Source organism: Uranotaenia lowii, chromosome 3, assembly GCF_029784155.1.
Source record: "Uranotaenia lowii strain MFRU-FL chromosome 3, ASM2978415v1, whole genome shotgun sequence".
In the NCBI taxonomy this organism is placed as follows: Eukaryota; Metazoa; Arthropoda; class Insecta; order Diptera; family Culicidae; genus Uranotaenia; species Uranotaenia lowii.
Genome location: NC_073693.1, coordinates 292,699,779 through 292,714,592, shown reverse-complemented (window position 1 = coordinate 292,714,592; position 14,814 = coordinate 292,699,779). Strand labels below are relative to the sequence as shown.

General features: G+C 35.5%; 1 protein-coding gene across 1 annotated transcript in view; it reads left to right on the top strand.

Moving 5' to 3' along the window:
• Positions 1-14,814, top strand: part of LOC129756201 (uncharacterized) — a 199,720-nt gene that overhangs the window by 101,722 nt on the left and 83,184 nt on the right. Inside the window, exon 5 of the mRNA XM_055753005.1 lies at positions 11,593-11,682. Within this exon, the coding sequence (XP_055608980.1) occupies positions 11,593-11,682 (90 nt within the window). The remainder of the gene's footprint in view (positions 1-11,592; positions 11,683-14,814) is intronic.

The window sequence follows — 14,814 nt, the reverse complement described above, 5'->3', positions numbered from 1 at the left end:
TAAAGGTATACTCAGCTCTGATTTGTAGAATAATTCGAAGAAAGTATCAAGTGTAGCTGTAAATTTTTTTTCAACTCCAGTACCGGCCCCAGTTATTTGAACAGCCGACGTACATCGTCCACTAATTCCGATGACGAACTGGGCTTTCCGACCTCAAAACATAAACAAAACTAGAATAAACTCGATGCAAACTCAAATTATCTAATTTCTGTACGAATTTTTGTCACAAATAACAATTCACTAGTGAAAAATAAAATATTTTTTCAGAAGTAAAATCAGCAGGAAAAATAACAACACCCGTCAGTCACGGTCGCCGCCTACTCCTGAAATTCTTGCTTGATTGAGTTTAGTTATCCTAAAAAGGATTGGAGCCTTCCTCCTCCTTTCTCATCTTCCCACAATAAGGGCATCTGTATTCGTGGTCTATTCTTGGGTCTAATTTATACAAGAATTGAACCAAAGAAATTAGATCCGATCCAATGAAAAAACTGGCAACTGCACTCGTGTTCCATTAACTGTCAAACGGTTTAGAACTGCGTCAAATTGGATCCAAATCTCATCAGTTTTGGATCAATCCTTATACCAGCTCTAAAAAAAGTTGAGTTGAAACTGGTATAATGGATCACCAATGCGGTTGCTCGGGTCGGAATTTGGGTCTAAACCGGCTGTTTGGACCACGGATACAGGTGCTCTAAGAAATGAGACACTCCTACCTAGATATATTTCTTGTACCCAATAACCCTCATATGCCAGCTCCCGAGTTATGTAAAAAATGTATGAGAGCCCCCTCCCCTTTCAATTTCCCATATTTAAGAATGGGGGAGGGGAGATCACAATCAACCATAACATTATTTAGGTTTATTAAAACAACAGATCATCTTACTACGTCAAAACTTGTTTTATACCAATTTTGATGATCATCACTAAGAGCAAGTTCACTGGTGTTGGGAAAAAGTGGTAGAAATTTTGACATTTTGAAAATATCACCATGCAAAAATGTTTTCAAGATCATTGGGCGTTGCATTTTTTTACTTAAATTTTCAAAATGTGCTAAAAGTGACAAAATTTCTACAACTTTTTCCCAACACCAGTGAATTTGCGCTAAGGAATATTTTGATTGGTGAAATTCTTCTTATTGGTTGTATATCGGAGCCACTTTTAACAAAAATGTGAGGGTACTTTTATTAGAATAATACAATAAGTTATGAGCCAAATTTGATCAAGATCGTTCGAAAATCTTTCAAGCTCTTTAATATTTCACAATAAAATTGTAAGAGATCCCTCCTTGTTTACAACAAAGATATTTTTTAAAACAACTGTTCATCCAAATATAACATAACCTGTCAATCATCAAAATGAATCCTTTCATTATGTTAAAATATGTTTGAAAAGCATTTTTAAATGAGTCAGATTGTGTCCTATATTATGTTATTTTTGTATGGGTGCCGCCTCTTCTTCAAGCCAGAGGGTTCTTAAACTATTATAGAAACCATTCCCGGTCCTGGAAACGGTCATATACCCAATTTATTTTTGGTCAGATTTTTGGTCGACACTTTCAAAAGCAAATGCCCAGATTTTGCAAAGTTTTTAGATGAAAAGTCCCAATTTGTCCGACTAGCATGTGTGCTGAAAAAAATCTTGCAACCTTAGTCTATAGGGAATAGACAGACCGACAGACAAACATTCATAGATAAACAAAACAGGGTAACAATAAAATTCCCGTACGTTTAAAAAATGGTTCCAAATCATTACCCTGCTTAGTAATTAATCGAATCGAAAAATCTGAATAACAAGCAACATTCTATGAAACTTTGGTAACAACATCAGACGAAAACAAAAATTCGAGATTGGATCGAAATTGCTTCCCACGACCTCAATACATTCCTTCAGTTGGCACTTTTTCCGTGAATGTCGTTCTAGACCCTATCTGTGCCATTTTTGGGTCATCTCCGGTACCACATCGTATAGACCTGTGAGTTTGGCAGGCTAGTATCGTTGACCTCTCAAACTCCAAAAGCGAAAAAACAGCTTGGTCGATTTTGCGGACTAAAGACATGAATTCATCTAGACCAAAGTGCTTCGTAATGCATGGCTTCAGTACGCCACGAAAGATCCGTTATAGGTTGTAAGCAATATTTTTTCTAGAAATTACCCTCACAAAACAGGATAGAGGTCCTTCCAGGGACAGAGGTTTGATCTTTTCCACGGAAATAGTCGGAAAATTTATAAGGATTTTTTTTTGCGGTAGAATCCAATGACCCTCCTTGAGCAATAGGTGGTTCAATTGTGAAAAGCTTTACATTGGTGAAAAAACACTATGAAGAGTTGTAGTAGCGAGCAGTGTTGACGACATGTTCCACTTACTGAAAAAATGTATGGAAGTCTACAGAAGGTGTTTTAAGCTATTCTAGTTTTTTTTTCGATTCAACCTGATGATCAAGATTTTAAAGAATATTACTACTGTTTGATTAATTAGCTTTTATAGTAGGTTTCATAACAAGTTCTAGGATGATGAAGTTTTGAAAAAGTTAAGTACGGGAACTTTATTGTAGTTACCTAATATTCAATTCAGAATATCTAAACGTTTCCCAACGTTCTTGAAAGTAATATTCACAAAAAAAAGTTTCCTGCATCACCAATCACACCATCAAAGTGCCAGTTAAAGAACCCTTATTTTCGGAAAATATAATTTAAAAACATTACCCACAATTACCGGGCCCAAACACGCGATGCTTTCTGTTTACATAGGGGCATCGTCGTTGGTTAATTTAAATTTCCCAACACTTTCGTAAATTGCGTTTTCCGGTGCGCGAGGATTTGAGGAGTTGAGCTAAGAAAAAAAAAAAACACAGTATGAACCCCTCAACCTGGCACATAATCTCGTAATTACAGAGATCCATACCTTCCGACACTTTGCGCTTGTTTTCGGGTGGTGGTTTTTTCTCTCAAACTTTTCGAGAAAGGGCGGGGGGTTTTAGCTTTGAAATTGTACAAACATCTTACCGCTCTCTGCCTGCCTGCCTGAAACAGCCGATATTAAATCGATCCACATTTTCGTTTAATGAGATTTTAAACCCCATGCTTAACGATATAATGGGCTGTTCTAGAGAGACCCAACACAGAGAGATTTTTTCGGTAATGACATGTTTTTTCAATGGTATCTATCATCGCTCTGAGGTTCGTTTTGATGATTTGCGTTGTATGTTTTTTTATTTCGTTTGAAACTTTTCGACAATCAGTGATAATGGATAGTTATTACCAAATGCTTAACTATGGCATGTGCTGTGAGATCCTAGAAATCAACAAGGAATCGAAAAACTGCCAGAAGGTTTATCTGGCAGCTTAAGTTGCTCGTTGAAAACTCGAGCTAAAAGGAAGGTGTTTCCCCGAGACCGCGAATTAAAAGTACATAACTCACCTGGTCTGAAAATCACATTCACAAATCAACAGACTCACACACGGCGAGAAGATCATTAATATTCATTCCAAATTGGTTGCCTTTTCTTCTTTCCATTTTTCGAGGTTAGGTTTCAGCCCACCGGTTAAAAGGGCGGAATCGATCACTAATAATAATAGATTATTTTGGGAGTAGCGCCGCCGCTCTGTGAAAACCGCTCATCATCGTCATTTTCGCCTTTTACTTGATTTACTTTTCTCGTTTCGATGATCCGACCCTAAAGATGTACGTACACATGGCGACCGTGCGAAAGCTGGGGGAGGCTGAGGGAAGAAAACCGTCGATCAAACGATCGAGTTTGGAAGTTGTTTGCTAAGCTGCGGGAGGTTCTCCAAGTAACTAGTGATGGATATCGTGGATCTAGCTAGGATCGTTAATGAAGGTGGGAAAGGCGACGGGGCGTTGAAAGTTGGCCATCGCGCAGGATCCCACACTCATCAAACCAGTCAAACATACATACGTAGAGATCGATTATGAAATTTCGAAGTCGCCGGCCGTCGCGTTGCTCTATATGCGATCATGAGTGATGTTATTGGAGCGAAAATTGAGTGATCTGATCTTGCTACAACGCCGAATCCGCGCTCATGGAATGTTAGCTCGCCGCAACGCTCTTGGCTTAATTGAGCGGGTTCAACAATGGGAAACCTCATATGGAGGGTGAGATTTTTGTGAAGATTTCCCAGCGAACGTCAGACTCGAATGTAAGCCAGAAGAGCCACGCAGCAAACATTCAAAAGATAGTCCGAGTTTCAATTGCCGAATTTGATTTTTAAATCTTTGATCTATCAAATAAATACTAGTTGATTTTACCCGGCCTAGCTAGAATTCACAGAAAATTGAAATCAATATAAATCGATTGGCTTCTGAACTTTTTTGAAGTTTTCGCACGCAAAACTCTTCACTGGATCATCCGATTTGCATGCAATTTTTTTTGTTATGTTCGTCTTCACGCGAAGAAAAACACAACGGAGAGATAATTTCAAAAATGTTTTTGTGGAATTTGGAAATTAATTTTTAGTTTTTATTCGTATCAAATGAAAGTCATGGCACCAATTTTTGAAGCTAATTTACACAAAGCCAGCCGGATTGCCCGGTTTTACCCGGACTTGACCGGGTAATTAATAAATCAAAATTTAAAGGGCCCGGTCAAGTCGTTCAGCCCGGTTGTCCAGATTTTGATAAAAAAAACCCGAATTTTCCGGATTTAGTCATTTCAGTTGCCAAATAAAAAAATCTCTTAAGAGGTTAATTTTTTTTTTTAAATTTAGCGTAATAAAACGAAATTTTTTGAACAACTTTTAACATAATAATCATGCACGGATTCTGGATGCTAAAAATACGATTCAAAATTTCTGATGTGTATCGAAGAAAAAAAATTTTTAAAGTGCTTTTCGTTTTAATTTTTTTTCTTTTTTTTGAGAAGTTTCTGAATTTAGCCCAAATTTGCTTGGTATTGCCCGGATTTTGGATTGACAATTTTGAAATCAAATGCCCGGATATTGTTAGGTTTTTAGATAAAATAAATTTGTCTGACCAGGATACGCGCGGGAAAAATTCTGATCTCTTTCATTTACTCCGATATTTTGTTTTGTTTATTTTCCGGTTAAATGAATGACTGTCATATTATTCAAGAAAAATAATATTCTACGTATGACTGTGGAAGTTTTGACATATCCAAAGCAACTGCAACTGCAAAGCAACATATTTATGGTGTAACACCAAGAGGACGTCTAGTTTTTAATTAATAGAATTAGACGACCAAAAATTGATTTACTTGGTTTTTGTAAACGTCAAGAATGTAATGAGTTAGTTCGAGAATAGAATATTAACTTTGTAATTCTATGTGAAACTGAAACTAAACAAAATTGAGGATATAAATAGGGTTGAATTTGTAAAAATAAAATTCAGAATTTGATCCAACACTCAGTATCAGAAATCAAGAACAGATAATTGGTTCAATAACATCTTCAAATCTTTGAGCCGCCGGTCGTGGCCTAGAGAATAGCATTCCAGTCTTCTAAGCCAGAGTCCATGAGATCGAATCCCGATCACGGCACATATAGTGCCCTTTCTGTGGTCTGGTGGTTTTAGCATTTGTAAAATGCTGCCATAATATCCTTGAAAGATGTACGCCTTAGAGTTAAGTAAATTAGATCTCTTCAAAGAAACTTGAAGTTTCACTGAGATCCTATATGTGTGTGTTTGTACGTTTAAATTAAGAAAATACAAGAAGCTTGGAAAATAAAAATTTTAGTCTCGACGAAAATATGATTCAAGATCCAAAACAGAGATAATGAAAACTGAATTAGATTTACAAAGACTTTTTTGAATTTCATTTCTGATTTTTAATTCAAGATCTCAAAGTAAAAAAAGATTTCATAACCGTTTGATTTGAAATTGCTGTGAATAAAAATTCCATGTACATACACATATATTGAATGTTCTAATTATCTTTGTTCAGTGCTTAAGCATCCATTTCTCGATAAATATGATAAAATTAAAGTCGATATAAAAAAGATGATTTTAAAAATTAAGAGGAGATTATCTGATACAGAGAACATATCAAATGCATGATAGATAACGAAAAACAGAATGGTATATGAAAATTTGTTGATATTTATATATTTGCAGCATAAAAAAATTGCGAAATTTCATACCATGAAAAGTGTTGTGCCATTTCTACAAATTTGGTACCTTTACGATAAAGAAAATTTCAAACATGGTTTTGGCGAAAAAAGAAAGACAGTTGATCAAAACTGCTTAAAATGACGACACATTTCAACAAAACACTTTTTGGCACTTATATTGGGGTTAATAGAAATTGAACATATCGGTTTCAAGGATCCTCTGTAAACGAAAAAAAAATGTAAAACGGAAGAAAATAGATTTTTAACTTTATCCTAGAAGATATTCGCTTTCCAGTTTTGTTGGAAGTCAATCTTCTTCGAAAATTTTTGCCCCTGGAGGTGGGCACTACCATAATATGACAGAAGTATTACGAAAATAGTCAAAAAACTGTGTCGATTCACTCCGTTTGAAGATAACAATCCAGTTTCATAAGCGTAAATAATTATTTACCTATTTTCTGCTTATTTACATGTTCATTATTATTGCGAAATTCAAAGGTTTAACGAAGTTTGCCGGGTCAGCTAGTTTAATAGAAAAGGCTCGGTATGTCTGTATGTCCGCAATGGAAGCGGAAACTACGACGTGAAAATCATCGTTAAGAAGTGTTTGAGTTCGGGAATGGTTCCTACGAAGTTTGAAGCCGATCCCCCTCTTAGAAAGGGGGATTACCTACCTTACAAATTTTGGGTAGAATTCAGTAAAACTCGGAAAAGCTTCAACAAATGAAGTGTACATGTTCTTTGTGAAGAGAATAAGCATTTATGTTAAGTGTGTTATGTGGTTTGATTCATCTCAGTAGTATAATCGATATAAAACTGTCGAAATCATACTAATTAATAAAAATCAGCGGGCCAAAATGTGCTGATGTAGAAAACATTAAGAGGAAATTTTTCGCTAGGCAAGGCATGTAATGCATTTCATTGCATTTGCTTATTCTTATGCTTATGCATAAGATACATACATAGCCAGATCTTGTCAGCATCCCGGTGAGTAATAAAAGTACATTTACTACTTATCTTAACTTGGCCGGGCCCACTGTGCAGTATTAGACGCAGAGACAATTGGAACCAAGGGAGGAAGAAACGTGAACAACAGTACCATACGTTTCCATGGTTATAAAATGTTTTGAATATTCACGTTGGAAGCATATTTGCTAATATTTACTGTGCCCCTTGATGGTGGCTCTTGATAGTTCGTCTTTCTGTGGATGGAAATGAGGATTTTCTGCTCAGAAATCCAAAACATTGCGATGTAAATTGAATCTATTGATAAATTGTATCATACCTGTATTAAACGTTCCATCAAACCACATGTTTCGGATTTTTGTGCATCATCATCTATGGCCATTTACCTTAGATATAGCGCCTATATTCGCTCATGAAAATAAAGACTGAAAGAACAGAGAAAAAAATAAGAACCATTAAAAAATCTTTCGAAATAAATTCTTTCAAAAAAACTTACCTCTGATAACCTTTAGCAAAGAAAACTTTAGTTAATATAGCAAATTTTAAACCTCGAACATGATTTATAAAACAAGCATATGAACAAACTGTTAGGTTATTTGTACGACGATTTCAAGCAAATTCTTATGTGCATTTCACTTCGCTTCCAGTCACTCGTTTTAAAAACATAACTGTAATTTCAACACATCATTATAAACTAAACCCGACAATGCTTCCGAAATTGTGCTTCTTTAGATGGAAAAGAAGGTTGGAATAGATAAAAACTCCCCTGCTCTCCCCGCAAAATGCGGGAGATCACCTCACGCCTCTTTATAAATCAATTAAAGGAATTTAAGAATTTTTAAATTTTTAGAATTCTTAGGTGGAACATCAGTTCGGAATAAATTAATAAGAAGGATCATGGAATAACTCATCATTCATTGAAGTAGGTTGTGTATTTCCTCTTGCAGCGGATCATTCAACGATTGTCAGCTGCTGGAGGTGAATGAAATCAACAGAGAAACTAATCCTAAGGAAAATTCACAATTTCACAATGGCAAACTACTTAAACTTTTAAAATTTAATTTTCACTGCGACCGGGCGAAAAAAAAACACTTGTGATACCAACAAGCCATCGCCTACTTCTCAGTCAATATTTTCATTGCATTTAATCAAACTAAAACCACTGATCATACTGACAGGAAACTTAGAACAAAAATTCCATCATTTTCTGGCTAATTTTTTTCGTCAAATTTAGCAGGTTCGCAATACCGACGGCAGGTGGCGAACCTATAACTTTTCCGGTAGAAATGCCCTGTAGGAAAAATTTATCTATTTTGCACGATTTTATCGTCTGAATTGCCTGTTTTTTTTGCGAAAGTCGGGTGGCACTTTCTAACTGGGATAGCATTTGAAAATTTGCACATGAGTGTTTTGAAAGACGGGCAATTGATTTCAGGTGTTAAGGTGTGTGTAATGGGCCAGCCAAAGGGGTCGTCCATATTAACTGTTCGCTGTTTTTGCGATATAGACGTTCCTATACATCTTATTCAGATGAAAATTGGTACACGATAGTTTTGAGTGACGTGCAATCGATTTGAGGTATCAAATTCAGTGTAAGGGGCCGGCAAAAGGGGTCGTCCAGATCAACTTTTCAATATCTTAGTGAAATTGACGTTTTTATGCATCGGATTGGCATAGAGTTGTTAAGGACAAACAATTGATTTCACTTATCCAAATTAAAAACAGGGGTCACCCAGGGGGTTGTCCGTATTAACTATTCACTGTTTTTGCGATATTGTCGTTATTATACGTCGGATTCAGATGAAAATTGGTTCACAAGAGTTTTGAGGGACGAGCAATGGATTTCAGGTATTAAATTCAGCGTAAGGGGCCGGCAAAGGGGGTCGTCCATATTAACCAGTCAATATTTCTGCAATATTGTCGTTATTTGACATAGGATTGTAATGAAAATTTGCACACGGTAGTTTTCGGGGACGGGCAATCGATTTCAGTTGTCAAATGTTTTGCCAGAGGTCGACGCAAGGGATCGTCCATATTAATTAATTTTTCACTGTTTTTAGCAATATTGACGTTATTATGCAATGCATTGCTTTGAAAATTTGCATACGGGAGTTTTAAGGGAAGGGCAATTTCAGATATCAAAGATTGTATAAGAGGCCACCGAAAAGGGTTTAACTTTTTGGCAATAATAGTGTTGTTAAGCAACGATCGGGTCAAAATTTATACACGGGGTTTTTTTTGGCACGGTCTATTGATTTCTGATATCTTATTTAGTATTGCAATTGACTTTCATAAGAACTGTTCATGACATATTCCAAGTTTAAAGCGAAACGAAGTTCGTATGGAATCAGCTAGTATTATATAACAGAAGTCAAAAGTGTCTCCTGATGATACACTTGTATCCAAACCTCCAAACCAAATTTGTTTTGCTTTGTGCTTTCAATTTTCACAACGAAACTTTTAATTCCTGATTTTTCAGCAGTTTCAATATCATTCAATTCAATTCAATAATATTATTCGATAAATCAAATTTTACAACGTATTTTGACAGTATAAGCTTTCAAAAATGAATTTAAATGATGTAAAGTTATTATTGTGAACTTCAAAAATTAACTTCTATGGCCTTTTATTTTGATAACTGGAAGAATATGAATATGAAAAAGGTTTTATCTCTGATTTTGATCATTGGTACTTACTCTTGAAATAAAATTAAACATTTACATCTTTTATAAAATTAAATTCAATCATCCACTATGTTTTTTTTTAAATTAATTTTAAGTTCAAATAAGATATTTTTTTTACTTATCGTGACTTGACATTTAAAATCTTGATTAAAATTTTCAAATTCAAGATATTGTGCAATTCTCGAAGCTTTATATTCTGGTTTCATAAGAAATTTTTAAGCCTACTTGGTTGAATCATTCTACTGAATCAAATCAATAGAAAGATTCCCTTTAATTCAACCACGGTATAAAAATACTTGCAGTATTTCGATAGCAACTTACTATCTTCTTCAGTGAGCGTTTTAGATTGATGAATGTGTATCGTTTCCCTGCCTTATATTATCCGAGCTATTTAAGCTACTAATAAGTGGCAAAAACCTCCGAATGCTCGGTAGTAGTGCCGTTGTCTGTTTTTATGGGTCTTCACTTGGTTGTTCAAATTCTTAGGTAAAAAAAATCAACCCTGCTAACATGAAATCGTAATAGAAATGATAATCCAAATCGACTATTAAAACATTTTCAATAACCATCGTAGACAACGATTTAAGCTATCTAAAGGTGAACTTATTTACGATAAATGAGCTGTCCTTCAATTGACACTCTATCCAATCTCTCTCTTTCTTCCTTTGACCGGTTCGAAAAAAGAAAATCTCACGTATAGCCTGAATCGTATCAGCTGATGAATCGGCATCGTCGTAAGATATCGGTCAGTGGAGGACTGGAGTTCAAATCTCGGTCGAGGAGATTTTTTTCGTTTTTCTCAAATTACTTAAAATAATTTATTTTGCTTTTTTTGTGGGGAAATCGAATCGTTGGAATCTTGTCATTGTAGATATATCGCTTCCATTTTTGTAGTTATGTGTTGTTTTGGTAAGTTTAATACAATTTTTTCATCTGGTTCATTTGCTTGAAGAATTCTGTTGTTCCTGCGATATACCTTCTTCAATGTTTTCTGGGAATAATTTACCTGACAATAACCAGAATCGGATAGAATATAATGAAGCACTACCAGGAAACACCAAAAATAGGTTAGGAAACTGATTTCGAAGTTAAGATCGTCCACGTGTAAGGGCTTTAAATATTTTTCTTCCAATACAGAACTGGTTCCACGTGAGTCATCAGGTATCCTGTCGCTAAAATCTCCTCTCAAAAGTGACAGTTCGTGTGAAAATAACGCAAAACTTTCTCACCGGATCAATGTAGAGTGGTGTGGAGTAATGTGGGAAGCGATCAACAAAACAACCAATCATTCCAACTTTGTTCGTTGGTAGATAGCGTTTCTTTTCGCCGAATCACTTTGAGATCGAAACTGGGTCTCTGGTAGAAAAAAAAACGTCTTCTCCATTTGCGCGATTCGATGACGGGTTGCGATTACTCGAAAATTAAAATAATAGCCAAAAAAGTTAATACCTTTCATTGGTAGCCCCGGATTGGCTTAAATCTGTCTGTTTTTCTGTGAAGTGCGTTTTTGTCCCTTTCCTGGTTCGATTGATCTGGGGCATTCAATCGGTCTGCCGACCGATTTGTCGACTCGGTTTGATGAACGGGGCGACGAATATTTATTTAAGTTTGTTTTGCTCGACTCTTTCTCCCAAGTGGTCATAATTAATTTGGTTATCTGTGACGATTGATCCGATTTATTGATTCCTTAGTCTTTTTTTCTCGATTTGAGAGTCTCAAAGATTGGATAGACCGCCTATGCTGTGAACTAATAAAATAAAACTCAAAGCGCTTGTTTCGAGCTTCTGTTTTAAGTGTTTGTTGGGAAGGCAGTGGGATTTATAAGTTGTTTATACACTTTTTTTATTTTATTTTGCAGGCCATGTCTGGTTTTCTCATGATGCTTACGCAAAATGGGAAACTACTCTACATCTCCGACAATGCCGCCGAGTACCTGGGACATTCTATGGTGAGTCATAAGTTTAAATTTTATCTTGAAATTCATACGTACATTTGAGGTTCTCAGTTTTAATATTCTTAACATCCTACATTTTTGAAAAAAACCCTGACTAACAAAAATTACCAACACAGCACCAGCTCCTAGCGAAATCGCAAGTTACGATCATATCTCGCTGGATCATAAATTCGTAGCAATAAGTCATAAACTATCATCGACTTGTTGGGTTGTCGCAATTGTCAGGTGCTTTTTCCCTTTCTGTTTATAAGAAGGCAGCAACTCGCCAGCTGGTGGTGTCTTCTAGTAAGAAATATGCAAACTAGTCCCTTCCCCATCTCAATTCGCATAAGTTTATGAGATAGCACAGCATAGAGAATAGAAAAAAAACAGTCACCAAGAAGCGTTTCGAGTTTGGTTGGCGTATAGCGTAAAACATGTGTATGCAGAGACACATTACGCCAGGGATAAGACCAATGGGTTTTGCGGTGCATAATTTATGTGACACACTAATAGATTTAGTGAACTCTAAATAGTTGGGCCTTTTGGGATAGGATCAAGCTTTGGGCCCTACTATAGGAATGCTTGCGAAACACTGTTACTTATGGTAACGTGGGAATTCCTTGGGAACATACATGTGCCAAATTGCCCTCGATAGTTGCTTTTTCGGTTGAGATCAACAGGTTTTATAATATATGTCTAAAACATATTTAAGTTATTTATCTATATGGGCTTTAAACATTTTGTGCAAAGAAGTTCATCGCATAATCAATTTGTTTTAATTTTTTTTATTGAATCAAAGCAATCGAAAGATTTCCTATAATTCAACCAAGGTAATACCACGGTTGAACCGTGGTTGAATTAAAGGTAATTTTTCAATTGTTTTGATTCAGTAGAAGTATTCAACCAAGTAGGCTCACAACACATATTAATCAAAATACATAACTAATATACATAAAAATAAATTTCTCTCTGTCTGTCTGTCTGCTCACTATTGACTCGAAACCTTCTGAACTGATTTACGTGAAATTTTGCAAGTGAAGGATTCTTATGCCAGGAAAGGTTCCTATTATAGTTTGGGACCCCTAACTCTCACTGAAAGGGGGGAGGGGGTCTCTTAATCAAAAGTAATAACCCAAGTAACACAGATCAAGCTAACTAGCATTTCGATGTTTTATTATGGTTTTATTGTGGATTTTTTAGTGCAGCTTGTTTTATGACGGTTTATTATGGTCATGCAAAATGTTTGTATTTTTGAATCGACCATCTGTTTTCAGCTGGTTTTGAAAACGCTCATAAATCTTCCATTAAACATACTGTTTTAGTTATTTAGAAAGAGTTAGGAATGCTATGTTTAAACTATAATAAAACACAAACTTAGAAGTTTGCTCCAAGCTTTCTTTTGCATGTTCTATAATAGCACTCAATGCCTAATTAATTATTAAACCGCCATAAAACTTAGTGACAGTTCTCGATCAAGATGTCAAAACAGGACACGCTCAGATTAGAAAGCACATATTTGAATTGGAATTCCCATTTTTACACCTTTTTGATAAGTTCTGGAACAAAATTTGTTGCTTGACGCCATCATTATTACAAGATGGCGGCTTCCGCTTTTATTTTCAAAGTTGTAAATAACTGAAAATATCATGACACCTTCTTAATATTGTTATTAGGTGAAAGTAATAAACGAGTAGAAGTCGAATTTTGTTGTCCGTCGCCATCTTAAATTCCAAGATGGTGGCTACCACTGAACTTAAAATACTGTAAATGACTGAAAATCGCCTAAAACCCTTACAATATGGGTATTAAATAAAAGAGAGGAACCAGTAAAAGTCGAAGTTCATTATTTGATGCCATCCAAATTCAAGATGGCGGCTTCCGCTGAACTTTAAAATGTTGTATATGACTTATAATCGTATGAAACCCCAACAATATTGGTATTGGGTAAAAGGGTTAAACGAGTAGTAGTCGATTTTCTCTTTTCGCTTTACTCTGAAATGCTGCAAGTGACCCAAAATCGCACAAAGCAACCACTATACAGACCCCGATCGTTTTTGGCAACATTCGATTTTGGAAACATCCGATTTTGGCACATGTCCCTAAATCAAACAAATAACAGAAACAACATAACCTTATAGTTTTCGCTTTAATAGGACCAATACAATTTAGACATATAAGCATGATAGACATAATACAATGACATAAATAGCAAATATGGCAAAAAACAAAAACTATCGACTAAACACAAAAGTGCTAAATGCATCAAAAACATGACAAAAAATGTAGTACTAAGTAAAAACAAAGTTGGGAAAAAAATCGTTCGATTTTGACAAAACAAAATGTTCGAGCGGGTTGCCAAAAACAATCAGGTTCTGGTTCTTTTAGTTTATCCCTTTCAACAAACACCAATTTTGTAAAGCTTTCGTGCGGGTTTTAGTCATTTGCAGAATTTAACAGCATTTTAAAGTTCAGTGAAAGCCGCCATCTTGGATTTCGAGATGCACCTGATAGCGAAATTTTACTTCTTCTAGGTTAGCCCTTTTAGCCAATACCCATATTGTGGGGGTTTCAAGCTATTTTTAGTTATTTACAGCATTTTAAGGTTCAGTGGAAGCCGCCATCTTGGATTTCAAGATGCCGTCAGACAACAAAATTTGACTTCAACTCATGATTTATTCCACGGGTAATTAACAACCAATCCGTTTTTATTTAAAATGTATGTCCTCATTTACTGTACTAAGGATTAACAACTCAGAAATGAGGAACTCTTCCTAAGCGTGTAATTGGTTGTCTTGCGAGAGAAACGTCAAATCGTAGCATTTTTGGGCTAATCATTAAACCTTAATAAAACTATGAATTGACTCACGCCATGTTCGTTGCAAAATCGAAGGGCACAAAATGACGCCATGTTGATGGATTCACTATGCAAGCATTGGAAAATATTTTTTCAGGCCCATTTTCCATCAATTCCATCATGATTGACCATCAGATTTGACGAGGCGCATTTATTTTAAGATACTATTTCAAACACATTTTACCTAAAATCTTGACTGGCAGTACAAAAGAGGCTCATAATATGATCAAAACATTGCAATTTTAGCAATTAATTTTACCAGATCATATCTCAATAATGCAATCATCATT